Raw genomic sequence first — 18,884 nt, forward strand, 5'->3', positions numbered from 1 at the left:
GTAACAATTACAGTTATTATTAATAATTCTTGTATGGGTTGTATCCTTTTCCTGATCGAGGTATGGAACTGGCAACAACTTTTGGATGATATTCAAGAAAACGTAAGAAATTATTCTTGTCTACAAAAGCATCTTCGGCAGTTATATCCATGATGTGGTTCCATTTCTTGCCTTTTAATCCAACAAAAACGTAATCTCCCTTTCGTTTTAAGGATTTCACTTGAGCTTCCGAAAGTTGTTGAGCTGCAACATTGTCGGTAAGAAACAAATTGTACTTGAGATTTTCAACAGAGTTTAGCGGAATTTTGATTTCATCAATTGGAATTCTGTTGTCCTTATAATTTGACCATCCAAATTTAGCTGTGACAATTCTTACTGTTTTATCGTCAATTCTTCCAAATTCTAAAATATTATGTTTTGCATAATACGAAACTCCGGCAATCACTGCCACAGCTGCCAAGGCATAACCTAAACCAATTAAGATTTTGGAAGTTAAAGATGCCTCTTTTCTATTTCCTAGTTCATCAAATTTGACCATTGTTATTGTGAAATATGCCAAAATAGAAAGGGTGATGGCATTAGCGATTGAAGCAATGAAAGCAAATTTAAAGAATCTAGCTTTTGGATTGCGATACAATAACACATAATCTTCGGGAAGAGGAGGTTGATTTTTGGGAGGTGCAATCAATGTTTCTATATCAATATATTCTTCATCTGCTGATGAGGGATTTTTAGATGATGTTGCTGCGACCGGAACTCGACAATGTTTCATGTTTTGATGAAATGTTCTTTTCATCATCATCACACTAAAATCATCATAACAGGCCATAAATCCATGAAATTGTGTCCTATTCATCTTCTCTTCCGACGCAACAATGTTCCCACTACTTTTTGTTAGCATGCCTCCGATGAAGAGATGCCGTCTTGGATTGGAGCGAGCCACAAAGTGTTTCAACATTTTTTTAATGTCTTTATTTGGAATTAATTGAAGGGAAAAGAGTGGGAGCAAAAGATTGATTGGCCTTAGTATTGAATGTGAGAACTCATGATCAAACACCACACATAGTGTTCGCTTGCTGTTGATCAGTGTTCCCATAATGGGAAATTTGTACAATTCATTGATGAAATTTTAAATACACAAAGTTGGTGTGGTGCTGAATTAGAGCTGTTTCAGTTTGTTAGCCTCAGTTTTAATTTCCTTAACACAAGCGGCGAGAGCTTCGGGATTGATTCCCATCTCACATAAATTCATAATTATTGAAAGACTTTCACGATCAAGACCCGCATTTAGAATATTATTAATTTCATATGCAACTGTATCATCATCATCAACAAAAACAGATTCGGAATTGAACTTTTATATCACTCATATACACTACAACGTACTTTCAAGTGTTTCTTGTGTTTCCTTGATGACGTTGTTCCCCGAAGATGATGATGAAGATAAAGATGACGTTGTACTTGAAGTTGGTGGTTGATGGTGTTGAAACGAACTGCTGCTAGTTGTTGAGTTTGACATTTTTTGTATGAAAGTTAATTGATTGGGAAACTCTCATTAATGTTTTTCCTTTTGCTTTACTTTTCGTTGCAACGATAATAGTTTTCTTCGTAGCAGTAGAACGTCGTTGTTGAATCCCTCAATGTCTAAATTTCTTCTTTTTGCCAAATCTTTGTATTTCTTTTGAAGTTTTTGCATGCTTAGTTCCATTTGCTTCATTTTGAGATTGTATTCTTCTTTCTTGGCTGCAAGCTGGTCTTGTAAATGCATAATGTCATTTTCTTTCATGATGGTCTGTTCTCTGAAATATCGAGCATATTCTTCGGTCTGTTCTCTGGCATTGTTGATAAGTAGCCGAGCCTCTTCTTGTGATCGCTCTTTCAGCTTTTCAATTTGTTTCCTCAAGAATAAATTTTCTTGAGACAGCTTATCGATGGTTTCTCCTTGCTTTCGAAGCTCTAACTTTAAATTATGTGACGTCACAAAATATTCTCTATTGCAAACTTGAAGCTTTTTGTGTGCTTCCTCATAATCTCTTTGAAGCTTCATGATAGTTTGTCGATCTCTTTCTCGCCGTTTTTCTTCCTCTTCCATTAAGATTTGTCGTTCCTTTAATAATGCCTCTTCCTTTTCTTTTGATAGTTTTACATGTTCTTCGAGTCGTGCCTGCAGTGACTCGACTTGAAGAAGAAGGGTGTCTGTTTTTTCGTTTGGCATAATAATTGTTCTTAATATTCTGGATGGTTGTTGCTGATGATTCTGAGGATTGTTGTTGGAGCAAACTTTTGGTTTGACTTTGGTAAATTTAGTTGAAGAGTTTTTGGAGTCTCCTGCCGATTTAATATATTCTTCCATGCAAATATCTTTGTTATCCTTCTTTGGATCACTTACAACAACCTTATTCGTTTTTGTGTTGAGCATATATTTGGTCACTTGATCAGGTCTACAATCCTTAAAGTACGTGACTTCTTGTGTGACAGGTTGTGTAAGGGCAAGTAGGTCTCTAATCTTCTTTCTATCTTCCATTTCTTGGACTGAATATAGTGTTGAATTTGAACTTGTCAAAACTAGTCATCCACTTACTTTTCAGAGCGTCATTTTGGTGTTGTAAATGCATGGAATGCTCTCTTTCATCAAAAATATGGAGCTGAGCGTCAGCAAGCGCTTTTTTTAAAGAATCAATTTCATCTTCTCTTCTTCTAAGCTCCCATTCTTGGTCATGAAACTTTTGATATTCAAGTTGAATGTCCGCAACCTTTTTAACGAGGTCCTCCCTCTCCTTCTCCAATTCCGCTATCAACAAGTTTAATAACAAAAAAAGCAAGATCCAACGAAACCTACCAACTTTCTTCTTGTAATATTCAATGCTCCCTTCGACAGCAGGGTCATCCGTGGATGGCCACATGTTCAATTTTTTTAATCTAATTTTCGAATGTAATAATTGGCGCCAAAAGAATAAGGCGGGACACATGGCGCTCTTTGTGTTTGGCGCTCCTCAATTACATTTTCATCCATTCTCATCTTAAAAAATGCAGAAATCCCGATTATCAACAACATCATCGTCCACAAATCAAAATGTTCGAGTGAGTAAAAGTGCAACAAAAAAGTCTCCTTCCGACCAGAAATCTGTATTGTATCGACCAAGTTCGAACACATCAAAGAAAAAGAAAGAATGGGATGTAAGTAAGAACAATTGTGTCATGCTCATCTTTTCATATCATGATCTACTTACTCAAGAGCACGATATCCAATTTGAATGTTTACAAATTATCTAAAGAAGAATTGGAGGCTAAAAAGAAGTCAAGAATTTCAAAACATCAAGAATATTTCAAGATTCACAGCCCCGAATCTTATCATCCAATGAGATTCATGAATGTTGAAAGACCTTGTTCGGCACCTCCTTCTAGAGTAAAACCTCTCGTCAGTACACCTACAAAAGAGCCCTCTGCAAAACAGACCCCAAAAACAGTTCCAACCACATTAAAGTCGAAAAACTCCTCAAAAACATCAAAAATTTCCTCTAACACCACCCTCCCATCCTTTAATATGGACCTTAACAACACTCAATTCTTGAATCTATCAAAATTCAAGCAAGAGTTTCCTCAGTTGGATCTTCTTCCATTAACCTCTCGAATACTTCAGCAAGAAAATTCTGAAACTTCAAGTGAAAGTGACAAGGATAAAAGCCTAACCAATGGGGCAGATATTTTCCAAGAAGATGACTTTCATAGGTTTGGAGAATGGAGCAGTAACATGCATGGTACCTACGATGAAGGACCAGCTTTTGAAGCAGCCAGCCGAAACAGAGAAACAGAATTAGATTTTATTAAGAACGAGCTGCTGGATCTTCGATCGAACGTTTTGTTCAAAAAGGAGAGTGAATCAAAAGCTATTGAAAATCTTCTTGAAGAGAAGACCAGGAGAGAGAGTGAGTTAGAGGAAAAAGCAAGCTATCTTCAACACGAACTTGACATTTCTCGAAAATCTTATGAAGATCTGGATCGCAGATTTTCACAATATCGAAAAGAAAACGAAGAACGAACAATCTCTCTTTTGCAAAGAATTGACGAACTCGAAAAGGCCTTAAAGAACTCTCAAAACAGAGAGGACGAACCATACGTCTCTCATTGTCAGGAACAAAAGGAAGATCCTGCAACAGACTATGTCATTAATGGCAGAAGCGTTCTCAAAAGCATTGAAGACACTGTCATATTTACACCAAAGAAAAATCAGACCACACCTCCCCAACCAGTCATGCAACTCGATACAAAACCAGTACTCAGAAAATCCTCTCCAAAAGATCAATCCCCTGCTCATAATCATTTTTTGGATGAAAATAAGGAAAATATTGAGATTGTGAAGAATGGAGACGAATGTTCGCCGTTCTCAACTTACCGATATCCTGTACAATTTACTGACAACGCTATTGAGATCCATCGGCCGCTCATCATTGGCAGAGACTTCTCAAGCACTCTGCAAAGCAATCAACTTCCATCCAAGCAAAACAAGGACTTTTCTCCTCCTTCATCCTTTGGAAATAACAGCTTGCAACACTCCATGCTTTCAAACAAAGTCAAGAAATTTAACATTCGTGAAAAACATTGATTAAATACATCTTTACAAAATTTAGAGTAACACACACAGAAGTTCGCACTCAAAATTGTGGGTTAATTATCGACAAGAAGACATCTTGATATTGCAAGGACATTCAATTCGAGGTGTCGACGGACGGATTTTAGGAAGAAAAAATGCACCAATGTCTGGGCTAAATTTTGTCAAATCGAACAGCAACATCGATGCAATGCTCGCCAACAATAACTCTTCACCATCTCATCACAAAGATGATTCTGCAAAGAAAACAATGACAAACAAAGATCCATTTAAAAATTCTCCGATAAATCTTTCGATGGATATTCCGATGGATGAAAAACCAGAAAAGTATAATAACAATAATAATAATAATTCAACAACCTCGCTGACTCCTCCTCATCCAATTTCTTCTCAACATTATTATAGGAAATTATTTTCGGCAGGAAATGATAAGACTTCATCATCACTAGAAAATGATTCATCTCAAAACAGTCATCAAAGCTCTCATCATTCAATTTTGTCGCCATATTCTGTTCAGACAGGTCATCCTCCGTCACCCATGGTGCTAACACCACCTGCATTAATGTATCCCGCAAACAACTATCCTATTGTCATGCTTCCACCACAATACTATAATACTTCACCCTCTAATTCTTCATTTCCGTCAATGATTACTGACGCTTTATTTTCCCTATTCAAATATATCATCACATTTTTGATCTCTATTGGAGTTTTTAAATTTGGAAAAAGATGGTTTAAATCATATTTTAGTTATTTATCCAAAAAGAAGATATTCGAAAATTCTGAACCTCCAATAGTATCATTGCCCGAGAATAATGAAAATAGTGTTTTAGCTGAATCCAAAGAGGAGGACACTGTTCACAATAATCAAGAACACCAACCTATCGCCAGTTCCAAGTGGCAGTCTACTCAACAAAGAGAACCTATCAACGATATTGGAACGATTTTATTCTTGCAAAGAGAATTGAATGATTTAAAATTATACATGAATGAATTGAAAACCAAAATTAGCGACATCCCTTCGAATTCTTCCTTTTCATCGACACTTTTAAAACAAATCGAAATGCAACACGAACAACAAAAATTAGTGCTCTCTCAGAATTTCTCTCAAAACAAACACTCTGATAATTTACTAAATATAATGGAAATGCAAAGAGAAATTAGTAATTTAAGAAGTGATATTTCCCAGCTCAAAGGAATGATGACAATGACACCTACTATTTTATCTTCGAACATTTCTCCGACAAGATTGTATCAAACATCCCAACATTCCGAAAGGGACAGAGACCAACAGAACTCCTCTGTGATGCATAACCCTTCTTCTACTGCTTTCCAACCCAAGTTTTTACAACAAAATTTAACGAGCCACTCAGTGATTAGAAACGAAGCAGAAGTGGAACAAACCAACTATAGAGAAATATCTACTGACAGCAACACCATTGAACGCCCTTCGTCACCGTCACTCAACATCTCATTCAGTAAGTCAAAGGATGAGCCTACAAAATATGTGACTGGTATTAACAAACGTACATCAATTAATCAAGCCATGGAAATCGACACAAATAGGACTGGAATCGACGTCACAAATATCGTTCAAGAAAAACAACCATCTCCAGTAATTTCATCTTCATCAGAAAAGTCCAGCTCTGAAAAAACCAATCAGTTCTATGATAACTCTGAAAAAACAGAAAAACCTGAAACTGAACCCGTTTTGAATAGTACGAACACTAACTTTGATTATTACACAGAATATGGAGAAAAGATTGAACCAATCAGTGAAGAAGAATATAACCAAGTTTATGATGACTATTTAAGTTCTCTTGGTAAGAGATTTGAAAATCAATTCAATTTTCATACCGGGGTTGACGTGGAACAAGAGAACAACTCTGCAAAGACCAACAACCAAGAAGATAAATCTTCTGCCGCTCATGAAGACACTGCAACGTCCACTACAGAAGAACATCAAATTGCGGAGAATACTAATGTTCAGCAACCTCAAGCGAATAAGCACATTTCTGAAAATGAGCAAGCAATTTATGACGATGGCACTACTCCTTCAGCTGAACGAAAAACAGTTTCTGATTTTGATACAACCTCTCCAGTGGATGCCGACGTTTTCAATATCCTAAAAACACCAAGTCTTTCATTTGACGAGTTGTTTGTTAAGGCTGCTCCCAAAACAGAGAGTACTGTGAACTATGGAAATAATGAATTCAACAGCATCCATATGTACGAGGCAGATAATATTATTTCATCCAATAATAACTCTGTCAATCAAACCACATTAATGACTCCTTCCTTGAAAGAGGCAACTAAGGAACTTCGAAAAACTCAATTAACTGCTAAGCAAAAGAAATCTAAAATATTTGGAATGTTGTTAGGTCCAGAAAAGAAGAAGAAAAAGAAGAAAGATACTGCTCCAAAAGAGGAAAAGCAATCAGAACAAGAACAGTTGCAAACGTCTCAAGAAATTGCATCATCTTCAACCGAAGTCGCAGCACAAACCACGCCATCATCTACAGGCGAAACAAATAACATTGAATTTGTCACACTCAAAGAACAGAAAGAAAATATTTCTTCCAAAGACACATCCAACAATCTCGAAGTATTTACGAGATTTGAAAACTATCCATTTGATTCAGATGAAAGATTTCAAAGAATGCTTTCATTAACTGCAGATGACGATGAATGTCCTGTCGACAAAAGCAATCCAAACTTTTTAACAATTCAAAAAGGAATTTATTTTAAACAATTATTGGGAAATGATGAATTTGGTGTGGAGGCCTATTTCAAGCATAAAGGAATTGATATTGGCAGTTCAGCTGTTCAGAACGAATAATTATAACCATGACACTGAAGCTTGGAATTCTATCACTCACCAATCATGTGCTTTTTTATTCAACTAACATGAAAAATAGATTACAACAATTCCCCATTATTGGAACCATCTCGAACTCAAAGTAGATCAATGTCAAAGATGTTACTGCTACTACAGAATGGAACAGAGGCTTATCGTGGAGTGGAAAAATCAGAGATTGGACGACAAGTTCCAACTTCCACAATTTCAAATCAGAAATTAAAAATGTCCTCATCGTGGCCACTGCCATCATCATCATTATCAATAGATAATAATTCCTCTCTCTACTGTACGTTTCGAACATGAAAATATTCATGGGGTGGATTTGCATTTCTTCAAAGTTATGGGGAGCAATCAATGGTATCAATCTGGAATTCCAGGTTTGGAATCTAAATATGAATCGTTCATGAATATTCAACCTGTTCCAACACCTTGGAAGGGTTCCGAAGATATTATTAAAGTTTCTTGTGGAGCAGAGTTTACTCTTGTATTATTGAAGAATGGGAAAGTGTTTGGAGCTGGTATGTAGTTCCAGATTTGGAGATGATCAATTAATTTTCTTTTCATTCATTTGAACAGGTTATAACGGATATGGCCAGGTAAGTAATGTTTAGAGCTAATTGTCATCATTTCAACGTTTATGAAGTGCGGAACTAGGAGCAATCAATCATTCCAAGAATTCCGATACTTGAGTGGATTGCAGAAATTTGAACCCATTCGAAACATTGCAACAGGAGCAGAGCACACTGTAGCAATATCTGCAAAATTTGAAGTGATTGCTTCAGTAAGTGTAATCTGCATGTAGAATTCTACTCAAATTGCATAATACAATATGAAATCAAAACTACACAGGGTTATAATACCCATAATGAGCTTGGAGAAAATGAAGGAATCAACTCGTTTGAATTTAAACCGATGAATGCATTATTGGAACTTGTGAGGCAGCATGAAGAAAATTTTGAAATTACGAACGTTTATTGTGGAAGTTGGACGACGAGTGTCTTGACAAAAGCTGGAAATGTATACACATGTGGAGAAGCTAGTTCAGCCACCACTGAATGTCGTAAAATGAATATTTCATGTGTGAAAGAGCTCTTCTCGGGCGAACGAATAATATTCTGTAGAGACATTTTTAATGATTTTTACGTATTGACAGATGATCAAGCACCTTTGAAAATTATGTTTGATAAGACGTCCATTGTTCTGAACCGATTATTTTGTAATGTAGATGAGGAAGGTTTCATTGGATATGAAATTTTTGACAAATCATCAGGCAAATGGTATGTCGACATGAAACAGGGAATTCTATCAGACATCGATGAGCGTACCTTGCAAGTAGAAAAACGAGAACAGAGTTTTCTACTCACGCCCGATTTGGAGATCACTAATGGTGAGCCAATGCCGTTGATCAAAGATGTAGTTTACTGTTTTCAAACAATTATTATTTTGTTTAAAGATAACACAATACGGGCGTTTGAAACAGACAGAGGAAAAGAGAAATTGGATGTTACAGAATGGAACAAAAAACACAAAAATAGTGATGTGAATTTCAGATTGAGTGCTTCACATCAACACATGATGATTTATGTTCAAGCCAGTCATCCTACGAAAAACCTCACTCAATTTTTTACTGCACTCAAGCTAAGCATTAATATGAAAACTATTTTGCATGATACTTCATTTAGTTTTTCAAATTAGATTCTGAATGATTATGCTGAAATCTTTTTGCGCTATAGCTAGACATTACATGTTAATGTTGTAATAAGGAATCATTGTTATTTACACTTTTTCAAAATCCAAGTTGTAATCACTGATGTCTCTTTCATATGCTGCAAAATATTTTCTAGCTCTCCTCCCTGATGATAGTCCTCCGCTTGCAAGATTTTCATGAAAAGTTCAGTCATCACACACAGAACCTGATATGCCTTTGAGTTATCTATCATAATTCTATCGTTTACAATTTGCATAAAACCCAGCTTTTCATAAAGCCCATAGCAGTAATTTGCAGAGATGACATAAGGTTCATATGCTGCCTTATCATGCATGACCAGATTGCTCAAATCTTCGGCCACAAATGCAATTAATGCGCTCTCCATTTCTTGTTGGGAAATGTCTCCATGATCATAGAGAAGTTTGATAACAAATGTTGCCGTTAGTTGTGCTCTTGGCTCTTCAAGTATTGTTTTTGTGCTTGTTGAAATGCAAGTGCGAACACAATCCAAATTGTACACAGCATGTCCAAGTTCATGAGCAGCAATGAAGAATTTGATAGAGTGTGCAGGAAATACGTATTTGGCAACCTCTTCATGTTTGAGAAATAATTTGGTAAGGAGAGCTTTGGTTTGTATGTTATACGTTTCTGTTGAAGTCGGGTCAAAGAATATTTTGCAACCTTTTGCTTGTGACACTTGGGTTCTGTTGGGGATTGACTGTCCAGAAAATCTAAAATTTAAACTTCCTCCACATATAAATGGAAAATAATAAATTCCACACATTGATTGTTCTACAGCATGGACCCCTTTTCGGGAAATTTCAGTATCACGTGACTTGTAATATTCTAAAAGTCTATGTTGTACTTTTTGGCGAATGAAATTATTGACTTCAACATATTCTTCATCTAAAAATCTGCAACTAAAGTCTGGAATTACTTTACATCTCAGCACGTCACAATAACCATACTCAATATCGTGGACATATTGAATAGAATGTCTAATATCCATCCACAGCTCATCCAGCTCTCTATATGCGTCCTCCAATTTTGTCTTGTCTTTCTCCAACAAATTATCTCTATATTTAGTGATGTATTTAATATATTCGTCCAAGTAACTAAATGAACTTTCAGCATTTTTTAAATCTTGTAAATCTTTGATCAATTCAGAAAATTCCATGACAATGGGTGACAATTCTTCTCTAAAGTATTTTGCATAAGGTACATCATAGAGCTCATTTGTTTCCTCATTCCATGCAATAATTGTATAACTATTTTTCAAAGCAGAATCGATCTGCTCTTCCCCTCTTTTTTCAATTTCTTTCGCAGCTCTGCTAAGCCGCACCGCTTTTGTAAACTCGACATAGAAAGAATGATATAAAGCTGAAATATTGCACGCTCTTAAAATCAGTACTCTCTCCATTTCATTAAATCCAAGGTGATGATCGTCATTGTTAGAATTTCTCAAAAGAGTCGAAATAAAGTGTCGAATGAGATTCTGCCTTTCATTTGCCAAATTTAAAATCAAATAAAATTCATTGGAGAACTCTTCAATGCCTTCAAAATTTTGATGTAATACTGCTTGCTTCAATATTTCTTTCCATTCTTCTTGGGATCTATTTGTATCATTTTCACTTATTTTCTGTTTGATCAATAATTGATTCAAAATTTCCAACAATCGTTCTCGGAAATGTTTCGTATCTTCATCCACAAATTTCAGATCATCCTTCCGAGCATATCCATCCAAATCATCCAAATCAAAAATTACATTCTCAAAATACCAATCAGTCACCTTAACAATTTCTTTCAATAGAGCTATTCTTGAAAATTCATGAGAGGAGAAGGAGTCTTTTAATTTTTGAAAGAGCGGACCATCATGCTTCATATTTTTTTCATCCGTTCCGAATAAGAATCTTTAAGTTGGAGGATCATCAACCATCGTTCCGAATAAGAATCTTTCTCTAGTATTCCAATTTCATTTGACATGCTTTCACCAACTGAGTGCTTTATACTTCTCTCTATAGAGAGGATCTAATCCTGTCCCTATCAAAAAAGTGCACACTCTTGTCCTCTCTCACCACAATCATCGTGTCTCTCTCAAAATATATATAGAGGCGAATTTTGTGCGTGCGGTTAAAGAGCGGCTTGTGGAAAGAGAGTGAGTGCGCACTCACTCTTGGAGCATCCCTTCTCCTCATCATAAAAAAACAACACAATCAGCAACTGAACCACACTCTCTCTCTTTCTAAAGACTGGGTGTGCATTTCATTATTCCAAGAAAGAACTTGATCTCGCTCTCAAGTATCCACCTCTTTAATTCCATCCCTTCCTATTACGATTTTATTCAAGAGATCGATTCTCACAGACTCCAACAGACTCGGTGATTTTCCTTTTGAAAAATGATGATCGAAACAAGCACAACGACAGTACCTTCCTCCTCCAACGCAAGTACATCCACAGCATCACCAACCACTGCATCAACATCTTGCTGTTCCGCTGCAGCTGCAGCAATCATTCTCAAAACAAGTAATAGAAGTCAACATGAAGCGCTTTTGGGAACCTCTCCCGAGCAATATGAAACATTCCTTGATGAAACTTTATTGTCTGCTTCTGCATCCTCGTCGACTCGTCAACAAATCAACTCTGTGGCAACTGACAATTCTGGTAAAAATTTACTTGTGGAACAATTTCAACACTATCAAGCAAGTGATGATGAATATTCATTGAGTGTGCAATTATTCCTAGATTCACCAGTGGTGGTTCATGGTAGTCATTCATCATGCTCTGCAAATGACCTTGTAGTATTATCGGCAGTCCTGAACACACTTCAAGAATTGAAGAGAGCTCACGTCGACATGTTACTCATCAAAGCTTCTTCACCACAACAAGTATTGAATTATTGGTCCGATGTCGAATTGTTAGTGGAGAATGGACTTGTAAAACAAGTTGGTGTGTGTGATTTTAGTGTGGATGAATTGCAATCGTTTATGTCATCCAGTCAAATCAAAATTCAACCACAAATCGTGCAAGTGAATTTAGCATCGTATGAATCATTAGAGTCATTGAATGACATGACACAATTCTGTTCCTCGAGAGATATCAAAGTCTTGACGGGATCGAGAGGAAGTTTGAATGATTTTAGAAAAGCAGGTTCCCGAGTATTGGGCTCTTCACAAGTTTCACTTGACTATGTAGTAAGATATTCACTTGTATCAAAGCCAACATCTGTGGTGAAAGATATGGGATTTATTGTCAAGGTCGATGGAAATGAGAAATGTCAATGCATTTCAGGACAATGTTTGTAAATAAAAAGCTAACACATGTCATCAAAATTTAACTCAATCTTGAGATATTCCCTTTGATACTGCATCAATATGGAAGTAATGGAAGGACGTTTGTTGAATTTCCTTGACTGTAATTTCTGGTTGAGGAGGAAAATCCTTTCCCCTGATGCAAATTTTAAATGTAATTTCAATATTCCTACAACGAGATCCTTTCAAAACAATAATGGAAATCTTTTGGCGATTGGTAGAATGGTTGTTCAGGTGAAGGCATTCAGGAAGGTGAGATTATGCATGGTTCGGAGAACAAAAGTTTATCTAAGGATTTTCCAAGCCCTCTTTGATACAACAGACATAAAATGCAAACTTCAGAATTAAACAAAATTCTTTTTTCAAAATTAAGAGACAAATGGAACCATCATTTACACGAGGTCGTGAAGGATGGCATCTTTAGATGATCATTAATGTTTTTCAAAGAACAAAAGAACATCATGATTTTGTAAAGACAAAAATAGCTCCATTAAAGCAAAGTTCCTCTCAGAAATTGAAAGAAAAAATACTCCACACAGCAACCTCTACATCATGAGCGTAGGTATTTTTTTTAAAGTTGTTCCATGAGTCTATCAGCAAGATCATCCTGATGGTTGTTATGGGGTTCTTTTAAATTGAACCCAATCCCAATCATCATCGTCATCATGAATACTTTATTTATTCAATCTCGGTACTCTCGGTGAATTTCAAATGGCGATCATCTTGTGCAACTTTTTTAAAATTTTAATCCAATGATGATGTCCCACTATGAAAACCAAAACTACGACAATTCTGCTTGATCGTAAATACCAATAATACCAACTTGATGATTTATCTCCCATCTCTATATATCCTGATGATAATTTGTTCAAAATTATTTGATTATTATACTTGTGTGTTGCGATTATGGGTTCAACCACACGTACCAATTATAATGTACGTATTACTTTTTACAATCCGATATGTATTTGTAACTTATTGTTCTGCGATTTGGCTTGATTTGTATATTTCATGAATATATATGTTTTGCCATTAATCTTATGCAAAATTTAAACAGACATTCTCACTTGATCCACAACCACAACAAAATTGACACCAACAGACCAAACTCACCTCCACTCAAAAGAGTGTCGTTCAACAATTCCGTAACATCACTTCAACCTCAGAGAAGGTCGCCACTGAGTATCTCAAAAAGTCAAACTGGGAATTGGACAGAGCTGTAGATGACTATTACAACAGCACTGGTGGAAGCTTAAGCAGCTCAGCAAGCACATCCAAGGAGATGGAAGCTTCCTTTGAGAAATACAAACAACTCAGTAATAACACCAATGAAGAGACCATTAACAATATTACCTTGGATGGTATTTTGGCTCTTGCTAAAGATTTGGATACCGATCCAGAATCTGATCCACTCCTTTTCGTTCTCTTTTATAAACTCGGTTGTAAAACAGCCTATAATATCACACCAGACGAATGGAAACAAGGAATGAGCGAATTGAAGGTCACTAAGTTTGACCAATTGAAGAAGAAGATTCAACAAGTGAAACAAGATATTTACAATGATTCTAATCAATTCAAAGATTTTTATGAATATGTTTTCGATTATTCTTTGGAAGAGGGAGCTAAGACTGTTCCACCAGACGTTGCCATTGGTCAATGGAAACTTGTGTTAAAGGGAAAGTACAAGTTTTTGGATATTTGGTGTGAATATATTGAAAAGGTTTACAAGAAAGCCATTACTGCTGACACTTGGAAACTCTTTTTAGATTTTACAAAGAACTATCCAAATGGTGACTACAAAGACTATGACTCTGATGCTGGAGCATGGCCAGTGGCAATTGACGATTTTTGTGTGTATCATCAAGAAAAGATGAAAAAGTAAAGGGTGTGGATGTCCTTAATTGTTTTCGAGATGCATATGAACTTTAAAATTCGTAAACGGCAGTTTGATAAAGTATTTTTTCAAACAACAAATCATGTACTTTATCAAGTAATTCATGTAGCGTCGCTGAGGATTGGACCAATGGATTGTTAGTGAATAATTGATACGAGGAGAAATAATGGAATATAAATAGGTACTTCGAATGAGGGAATAAATGGTAATTGTTACACTCCAAAAATATTGATCTATTCCAAGACAACACAGGACGTTTTCAATATCATGTATAAAACAGGTTTATTCTTTTAGTGCTTGTTTCAATAACTAACTCGTGGATTTGGTTACTTTCATGCACGATCTTATTATTTGGTTGCTTTCATGCAATACGGTAAGTGCAGACTCTCAGGATTCCACATTTTAAATAATATTATTATTAATATTTAATTATATAATATAAATATAATAAATAAATTATTATATTTAATTATGATGAAATTCACAGTGAAAAACACAAGTTTAAATACGCTTTGATGAATTTGATAAAGCAATAAAAACAGAAATCATTCATTTCACCAAGCACTTCAACTTCAAAAAATGTGTAAGGACCACCACAAACGAACTAAGCATATGTAACGCGGTATTCATATATTAAGACGTCCATATATAGTTAGGCCCAAAATGGAAGGTAAAAGTCGCTTGCGATCCCCGTCAAAGGCAGAAAGTGACAGAATCAAACATTGATCATCGTCCCAAATGAACCGAGGGGTGTGAGTGATCACGTTCCGTGTTGTTTTCAAGCATTTTTTGTGTTGTCGTAGTGTTGATAGGTTCACTTCGATTTGAACATCACTCATTGGGGGTTGGAGCATGAGAATAAGCAGTAAATGAAAATTCATCAAAAAATTAAAAACAAATTATTATCACTTTCTAGCTCATCATGACTAATTGTTGTTATTGATTGCATTATTGACATCAACTTCATCAACAAGCGATTTTACCCTACCCACGATTCTCTCCAGTTGCTTTACTCTTTGTTGAGTGGTTGCAAGAGCTGCTTGGGTGGTTTCAAGAGCTGCTTGGGTGGTTTCAAGAGCTGCTTGGGTGGTTGCAAGAGCTGCTTGAGTGGTTCCGAGGGTTGATTGTGTAGTTTCAAGAGCTGCTTGAGTGGCTTCTATTCTTGAGGTTGTGGATGACAGTCTGTTCTCCATCACGTGCAAACGACGAAGAAATTCGTCATACATTTTTAATCTGCGACAGAGCTGAGCAGAAAAGCCTTCTCGTTTTTTGCATAGACGAATGGTTGGACGAACGGCACCACTCTGATTCAAAGCATGATGATAGAGATCTGTAATGACCTGAAAGGTATCTTCTTCTAAACGATCATGTCTCTGAGGGAACAGCAAGTAACTGGACTCAACCGTTTCAATCATTTCCTGTGTTTCAAACGTTTCCTTATACACTCCTACAACTCTTTCCAATTCTTCTTGAAAATTTCCATCATCATTACCAGTTGCAGCTTGAACGCAAAAACCATGCTCTAACAAGGTATCCAGAAAAGCCTCTACATTTTCAGAAGGATCAACAAGAATACGTTGCGGGTGCTGTTGTCTGAAAAGCTTTGCTAAGAAATTGAGGGACTCTTGTGAGCACGCACAAAGAGCTTCTCGGGAACACTGTTGCAACAAGTGATGCAAAACACCTTCCTTGTCGAATGGATCTTCAGTGATTGATTTTTGCATGAAGAGTGGTAAGGTTTTTTTTTGTAATGGAGTTAGTTTGTAAACCAGTCGGTTTACAACGTTAAGGCTTTGAAAGTTCTGCTTATTTCAATGTTTTATAACGAGCTCTTTTACGAGTATTTATATCCATGCACGTACGGGCGGTCAGAGAACAATTTTTGCTCCATTTAATAAGAACGATCATCTTCGTGGACTCGAAGTTTCAATATTTCTCGGAAACTTTCAGACTCTCGTTCAGACTGTGATCTTGTTAATTGGAGCAAATGTCGAGAACGAAAGGAGTTTTCAAAAAAAATTATGTTCATGGATTATTTCTCGCCCGACAATGACGCCCACTAAAAAGAGAAAGCTCCATCCGTTGAACTGGTGTTGTTGAGGCAACAAATTCATCATCATCAACAATGATCAATGATAGTGGGGAAAAAGATGATCTTTACTTTCCGACACATTTAAATGAGATGCATGAATTCATTGATGATATTATTTTTGAAATTCTTCAATTTCTTGAATCATTGTTTGTCATTCAAGTTTGTATGAAAATTTCAACACAGTGGAGACAAGTGTCATTTCAAATTCCTTTAAAATTATCATTCAAATGAAATCACTTCCAACAACTTCCTGAATCAATCACACTTTTAGCTAATTGAGAACTGTTGAAGAATTTGACATCTTTGAATTTGGTCTTCAATGAAGGTGTCAAATATATTGCTAATAGTGAATACTTGAAGAATTTGACCTCTTTGGATCTGTATGACAATAGAATTGGCAATGAAGGTGTCAAATATAACTACGAGTGAATGGTTGAAAAACTTGACTTCTTTGGATCTGTAAATGATAAGTGATTTGGGTAAAACTTAAGCATTAAGGTTTGTAAACTTTGGAGCAAGTGTGAGGTTGAAAAAAATGAAAAAAATCGCTTACAAGGATGTATTTTAACCATAATCGTCGGACCCTGCTGATGAGATGAACTTTTCAACTAAACATTTCGAACTCTCATAGAGCTGCACCTCCTCTGTGTTTCCATGGTGTTATTTTCAGTTGTCTCCAATTAATTATTATCATCATCATGAATAACCACACGACCAGCACGACTTGTCATCCGCTTCTCTATACTCTCGAAAATTTGACTTTGGATGATTACCGAGACAATATATACTCTTCAACGAGCTCCCCGAGAGGTATTTATCCCGATCCTCTCTTCAATACCTTGTTTGCTGCAATTTTAATATTCCTCTTGTTCATCATTACAGCATCCATCCAGATCCCCATCATCCGATTGTGTTTTTGGCACCAATTTTTAGATGTTGGAGAGTGTTTATCATGTATCGATTGAATTGGAGAGGCACATGATTTATAGAGCAAGTAGTAGCAATGTTCATGTGGTCAGAATGTAGTGGTAAATGATTAGGACCATTTAACAGACAAGAAGGAATTTCCACAAAAGAATGGAATGAACACGGAAAGTCATATGACTTATATGTTTCATCCTCCGTTCTATCTAATGGTGGGTGTGTTGATGTTCCATCAACAGATTTAGCATTGCCACCATCCAATAACAACACAGGAATTTGTTCACTTTTGTTTGTGGCAAATATTTGGAGGTGTGGACGATGGAATTGTTAAGGCTAGCAATGGAAACAGAGTTTTCACAATAGAAGTGAGTTTTTTGACTTCACACAAGGATGCACTTCAAGTGAAAGTATGGTCTATGTCGTTGGTATCATCTCGGCTCTATATATTTTGACAGAGATTGCTACTTTAATTTTGTGCTTCTTGGCACAGCGAGATTCGTATCGTATTAAGGTCGAAGCGATCATTATTATTGGATGTCAAGTAATTGGACTCACTCCCTATGTCATTGGAGGAGCAGTTCCAATTTACAAATCATTGGCAGATTATTTCTTTACGTATGCCTTCTTTCCAGTATTGTATAATATGGTAGATGTGTTTACCTTGTTGTTATGCGTTGTATGAGGAAATTTATGTGGTTCGAAAACGAAACGTCAACAACAAAGGCTCTGAGAATAATCATAGTGTTCTTGAACAATTCTTGAATAAGAAGAAATATTTCGAAATGTTGTTGGAATTTGCAAAACGAAGTTATTGCCCAGAGAGTGTTCTTGCGTATCGTGACATTGAACAGTTTAAAAAAACTGGAAAACGCAACAGAAATAAGCGAATATGGAACCTTGGGATGTAAGATTTAGTCCACGTTCTAATTGTGTGATTGTGAGCGATACTGGCTTTCAGTCCATTCTTTCACTTGTTCTGTAACGTTAGACGATAAATTCAACTGCTCAGGTGAATTTGGAAAGCAATACGTCTTGAGTATATATTGTCCAATTTCTGAATTTGTTTTAGGAGCTTCAACACATCCAAAATTCATTAAAATTCCCTTCCTTTTCCAGCATTTGGATTCCATCATTTTGTTTTTAAATTTTGAAAAGTAATCACTTGCTGATGAGGAATAGGTTATTATTGATACAAGAGACGTTAATAAACTTTCACGATTGACACAACAAGTTCTCCCCACCAATACGTACGAAAAAAGGCTACAGCACTGCAGGTTCCCAAGTTGTCTCCAACCTCAGTACTAATGCAGCTCGACGATGCTTAACTTCTCAAATCGGACGGGATGAGGTGCATTCATCGTGATATGGCCGTAGCCAACCATCCTTAAAATCTGAAACCTATAAATCAATACAGGTGTATTACCGTCTTATTATGTTGTCCTTTGTTAAACTTTACACTACGGTGTATAAAGCAATACAATCTGCCCCT

General features: G+C 36.2%; 10 protein-coding genes across 10 annotated transcripts; 5 read left to right on the forward strand and 5 right to left on the reverse strand.

The window, feature by feature from the left end:
* Positions 1–19: 19 nt before the first annotated feature.
* Positions 20–958, reverse strand: FDP41_011519 (uncharacterized protein; the record flags this gene model as incomplete). The annotated part of the gene is made up of 1 exon (XM_044701936.1): positions 20–958. One exon carries the CDS (start codon positions 956–958, stop codon positions 20–22), a length of 939 nt encoding a protein of 312 aa, XP_044567302.1.
* A 201-nt stretch (positions 959–1,159) lies between these two features.
* FDP41_011520 (uncharacterized protein) lies at positions 1,160–1,519 on the reverse strand (the record flags this gene model as incomplete). The annotated part of the gene is made up of 2 exons (XM_044701938.1): positions 1,160–1,314; positions 1,387–1,519. The coding sequence occupies 2 exons, from the start codon at positions 1,517–1,519 to the stop codon at positions 1,160–1,162; spliced, it is 288 nt and encodes a 95-aa protein (XP_044567303.1).
* A 36-nt stretch (positions 1,520–1,555) lies between these two features.
* On the reverse strand, positions 1,556–2,903 carry FDP41_011521 (uncharacterized protein; the record flags this gene model as incomplete). The annotated part of the gene is made up of 3 exons (XM_044701939.1): positions 1,556–2,532; positions 2,582–2,791; positions 2,840–2,903. 3 exons carry the CDS (start codon positions 2,901–2,903, stop codon positions 1,556–1,558), a joined length of 1,251 nt encoding a protein of 416 aa, XP_044567304.1.
* A 124-nt stretch (positions 2,904–3,027) lies between these two features.
* Positions 3,028–4,603, forward strand: FDP41_011522 (uncharacterized protein; the record flags this gene model as incomplete). The annotated part of the gene is made up of 2 exons (XM_044701940.1): positions 3,028–3,177; positions 3,236–4,603. The coding sequence occupies 2 exons, from the start codon at positions 3,028–3,030 to the stop codon at positions 4,601–4,603; spliced, it is 1,518 nt and encodes a 505-aa protein (XP_044567305.1).
* Positions 4,604–4,754: 151 nt separating this feature from the next.
* FDP41_011523 (uncharacterized protein) lies at positions 4,755–7,448 on the forward strand (the record flags this gene model as incomplete). The annotated part of the gene is made up of 1 exon (XM_044701941.1): positions 4,755–7,448. One exon carries the CDS (start codon positions 4,755–4,757, stop codon positions 7,446–7,448), a length of 2,694 nt encoding a protein of 897 aa, XP_044567306.1.
* A 243-nt stretch (positions 7,449–7,691) lies between these two features.
* On the forward strand, positions 7,692–9,164 carry FDP41_011524 (uncharacterized protein; the record flags this gene model as incomplete). The annotated part of the gene is made up of 5 exons (XM_044701942.1): positions 7,692–7,755; positions 7,808–7,987; positions 8,046–8,065; positions 8,113–8,250; positions 8,319–9,164. The coding sequence occupies 5 exons, from the start codon at positions 7,692–7,694 to the stop codon at positions 9,162–9,164; spliced, it is 1,248 nt and encodes a 415-aa protein (XP_044567307.1).
* A 77-nt stretch (positions 9,165–9,241) lies between these two features.
* Positions 9,242–11,059, reverse strand: FDP41_011525 (uncharacterized protein; the record flags this gene model as incomplete). The annotated part of the gene is made up of 1 exon (XM_044701943.1): positions 9,242–11,059. The coding sequence occupies one exon, from the start codon at positions 11,057–11,059 to the stop codon at positions 9,242–9,244; it is 1,818 nt and encodes a 605-aa protein (XP_044567308.1).
* A 514-nt stretch (positions 11,060–11,573) lies between these two features.
* FDP41_011526 (uncharacterized protein) lies at positions 11,574–12,479 on the forward strand (the record flags this gene model as incomplete). Its single annotated transcript, XM_044701944.1, has 1 exon — positions 11,574–12,479. One exon carries the CDS (start codon positions 11,574–11,576, stop codon positions 12,477–12,479), a length of 906 nt encoding a protein of 301 aa, XP_044567309.1.
* Positions 12,480–13,037: 558 nt separating this feature from the next.
* Positions 13,038–14,367, forward strand: FDP41_011527 (uncharacterized protein; the record flags this gene model as incomplete). The annotated part of the gene is made up of 2 exons (XM_044701945.1): positions 13,038–13,043; positions 13,588–14,367. The coding sequence occupies 2 exons, from the start codon at positions 13,038–13,040 to the stop codon at positions 14,365–14,367; spliced, it is 786 nt and encodes a 261-aa protein (XP_044567310.1).
* A 938-nt stretch (positions 14,368–15,305) lies between these two features.
* FDP41_011528 (uncharacterized protein) lies at positions 15,306–16,103 on the reverse strand (the record flags this gene model as incomplete). Its single annotated transcript, XM_044701946.1, has 1 exon — positions 15,306–16,103. The coding sequence occupies one exon, from the start codon at positions 16,101–16,103 to the stop codon at positions 15,306–15,308; it is 798 nt and encodes a 265-aa protein (XP_044567311.1).
* Positions 16,104–18,884: the final 2,781 nt, after the last annotated feature.

This window comes from Naegleria fowleri, assembly GCF_008403515.1.
Source record: "Naegleria fowleri strain ATCC 30894 chromosome Unknown tig9, whole genome shotgun sequence".
In the NCBI taxonomy this organism is placed as follows: Eukaryota; Heterolobosea; class Eutetramitea; order Acrasida; family Naegleriidae; genus Naegleria; species Naegleria fowleri.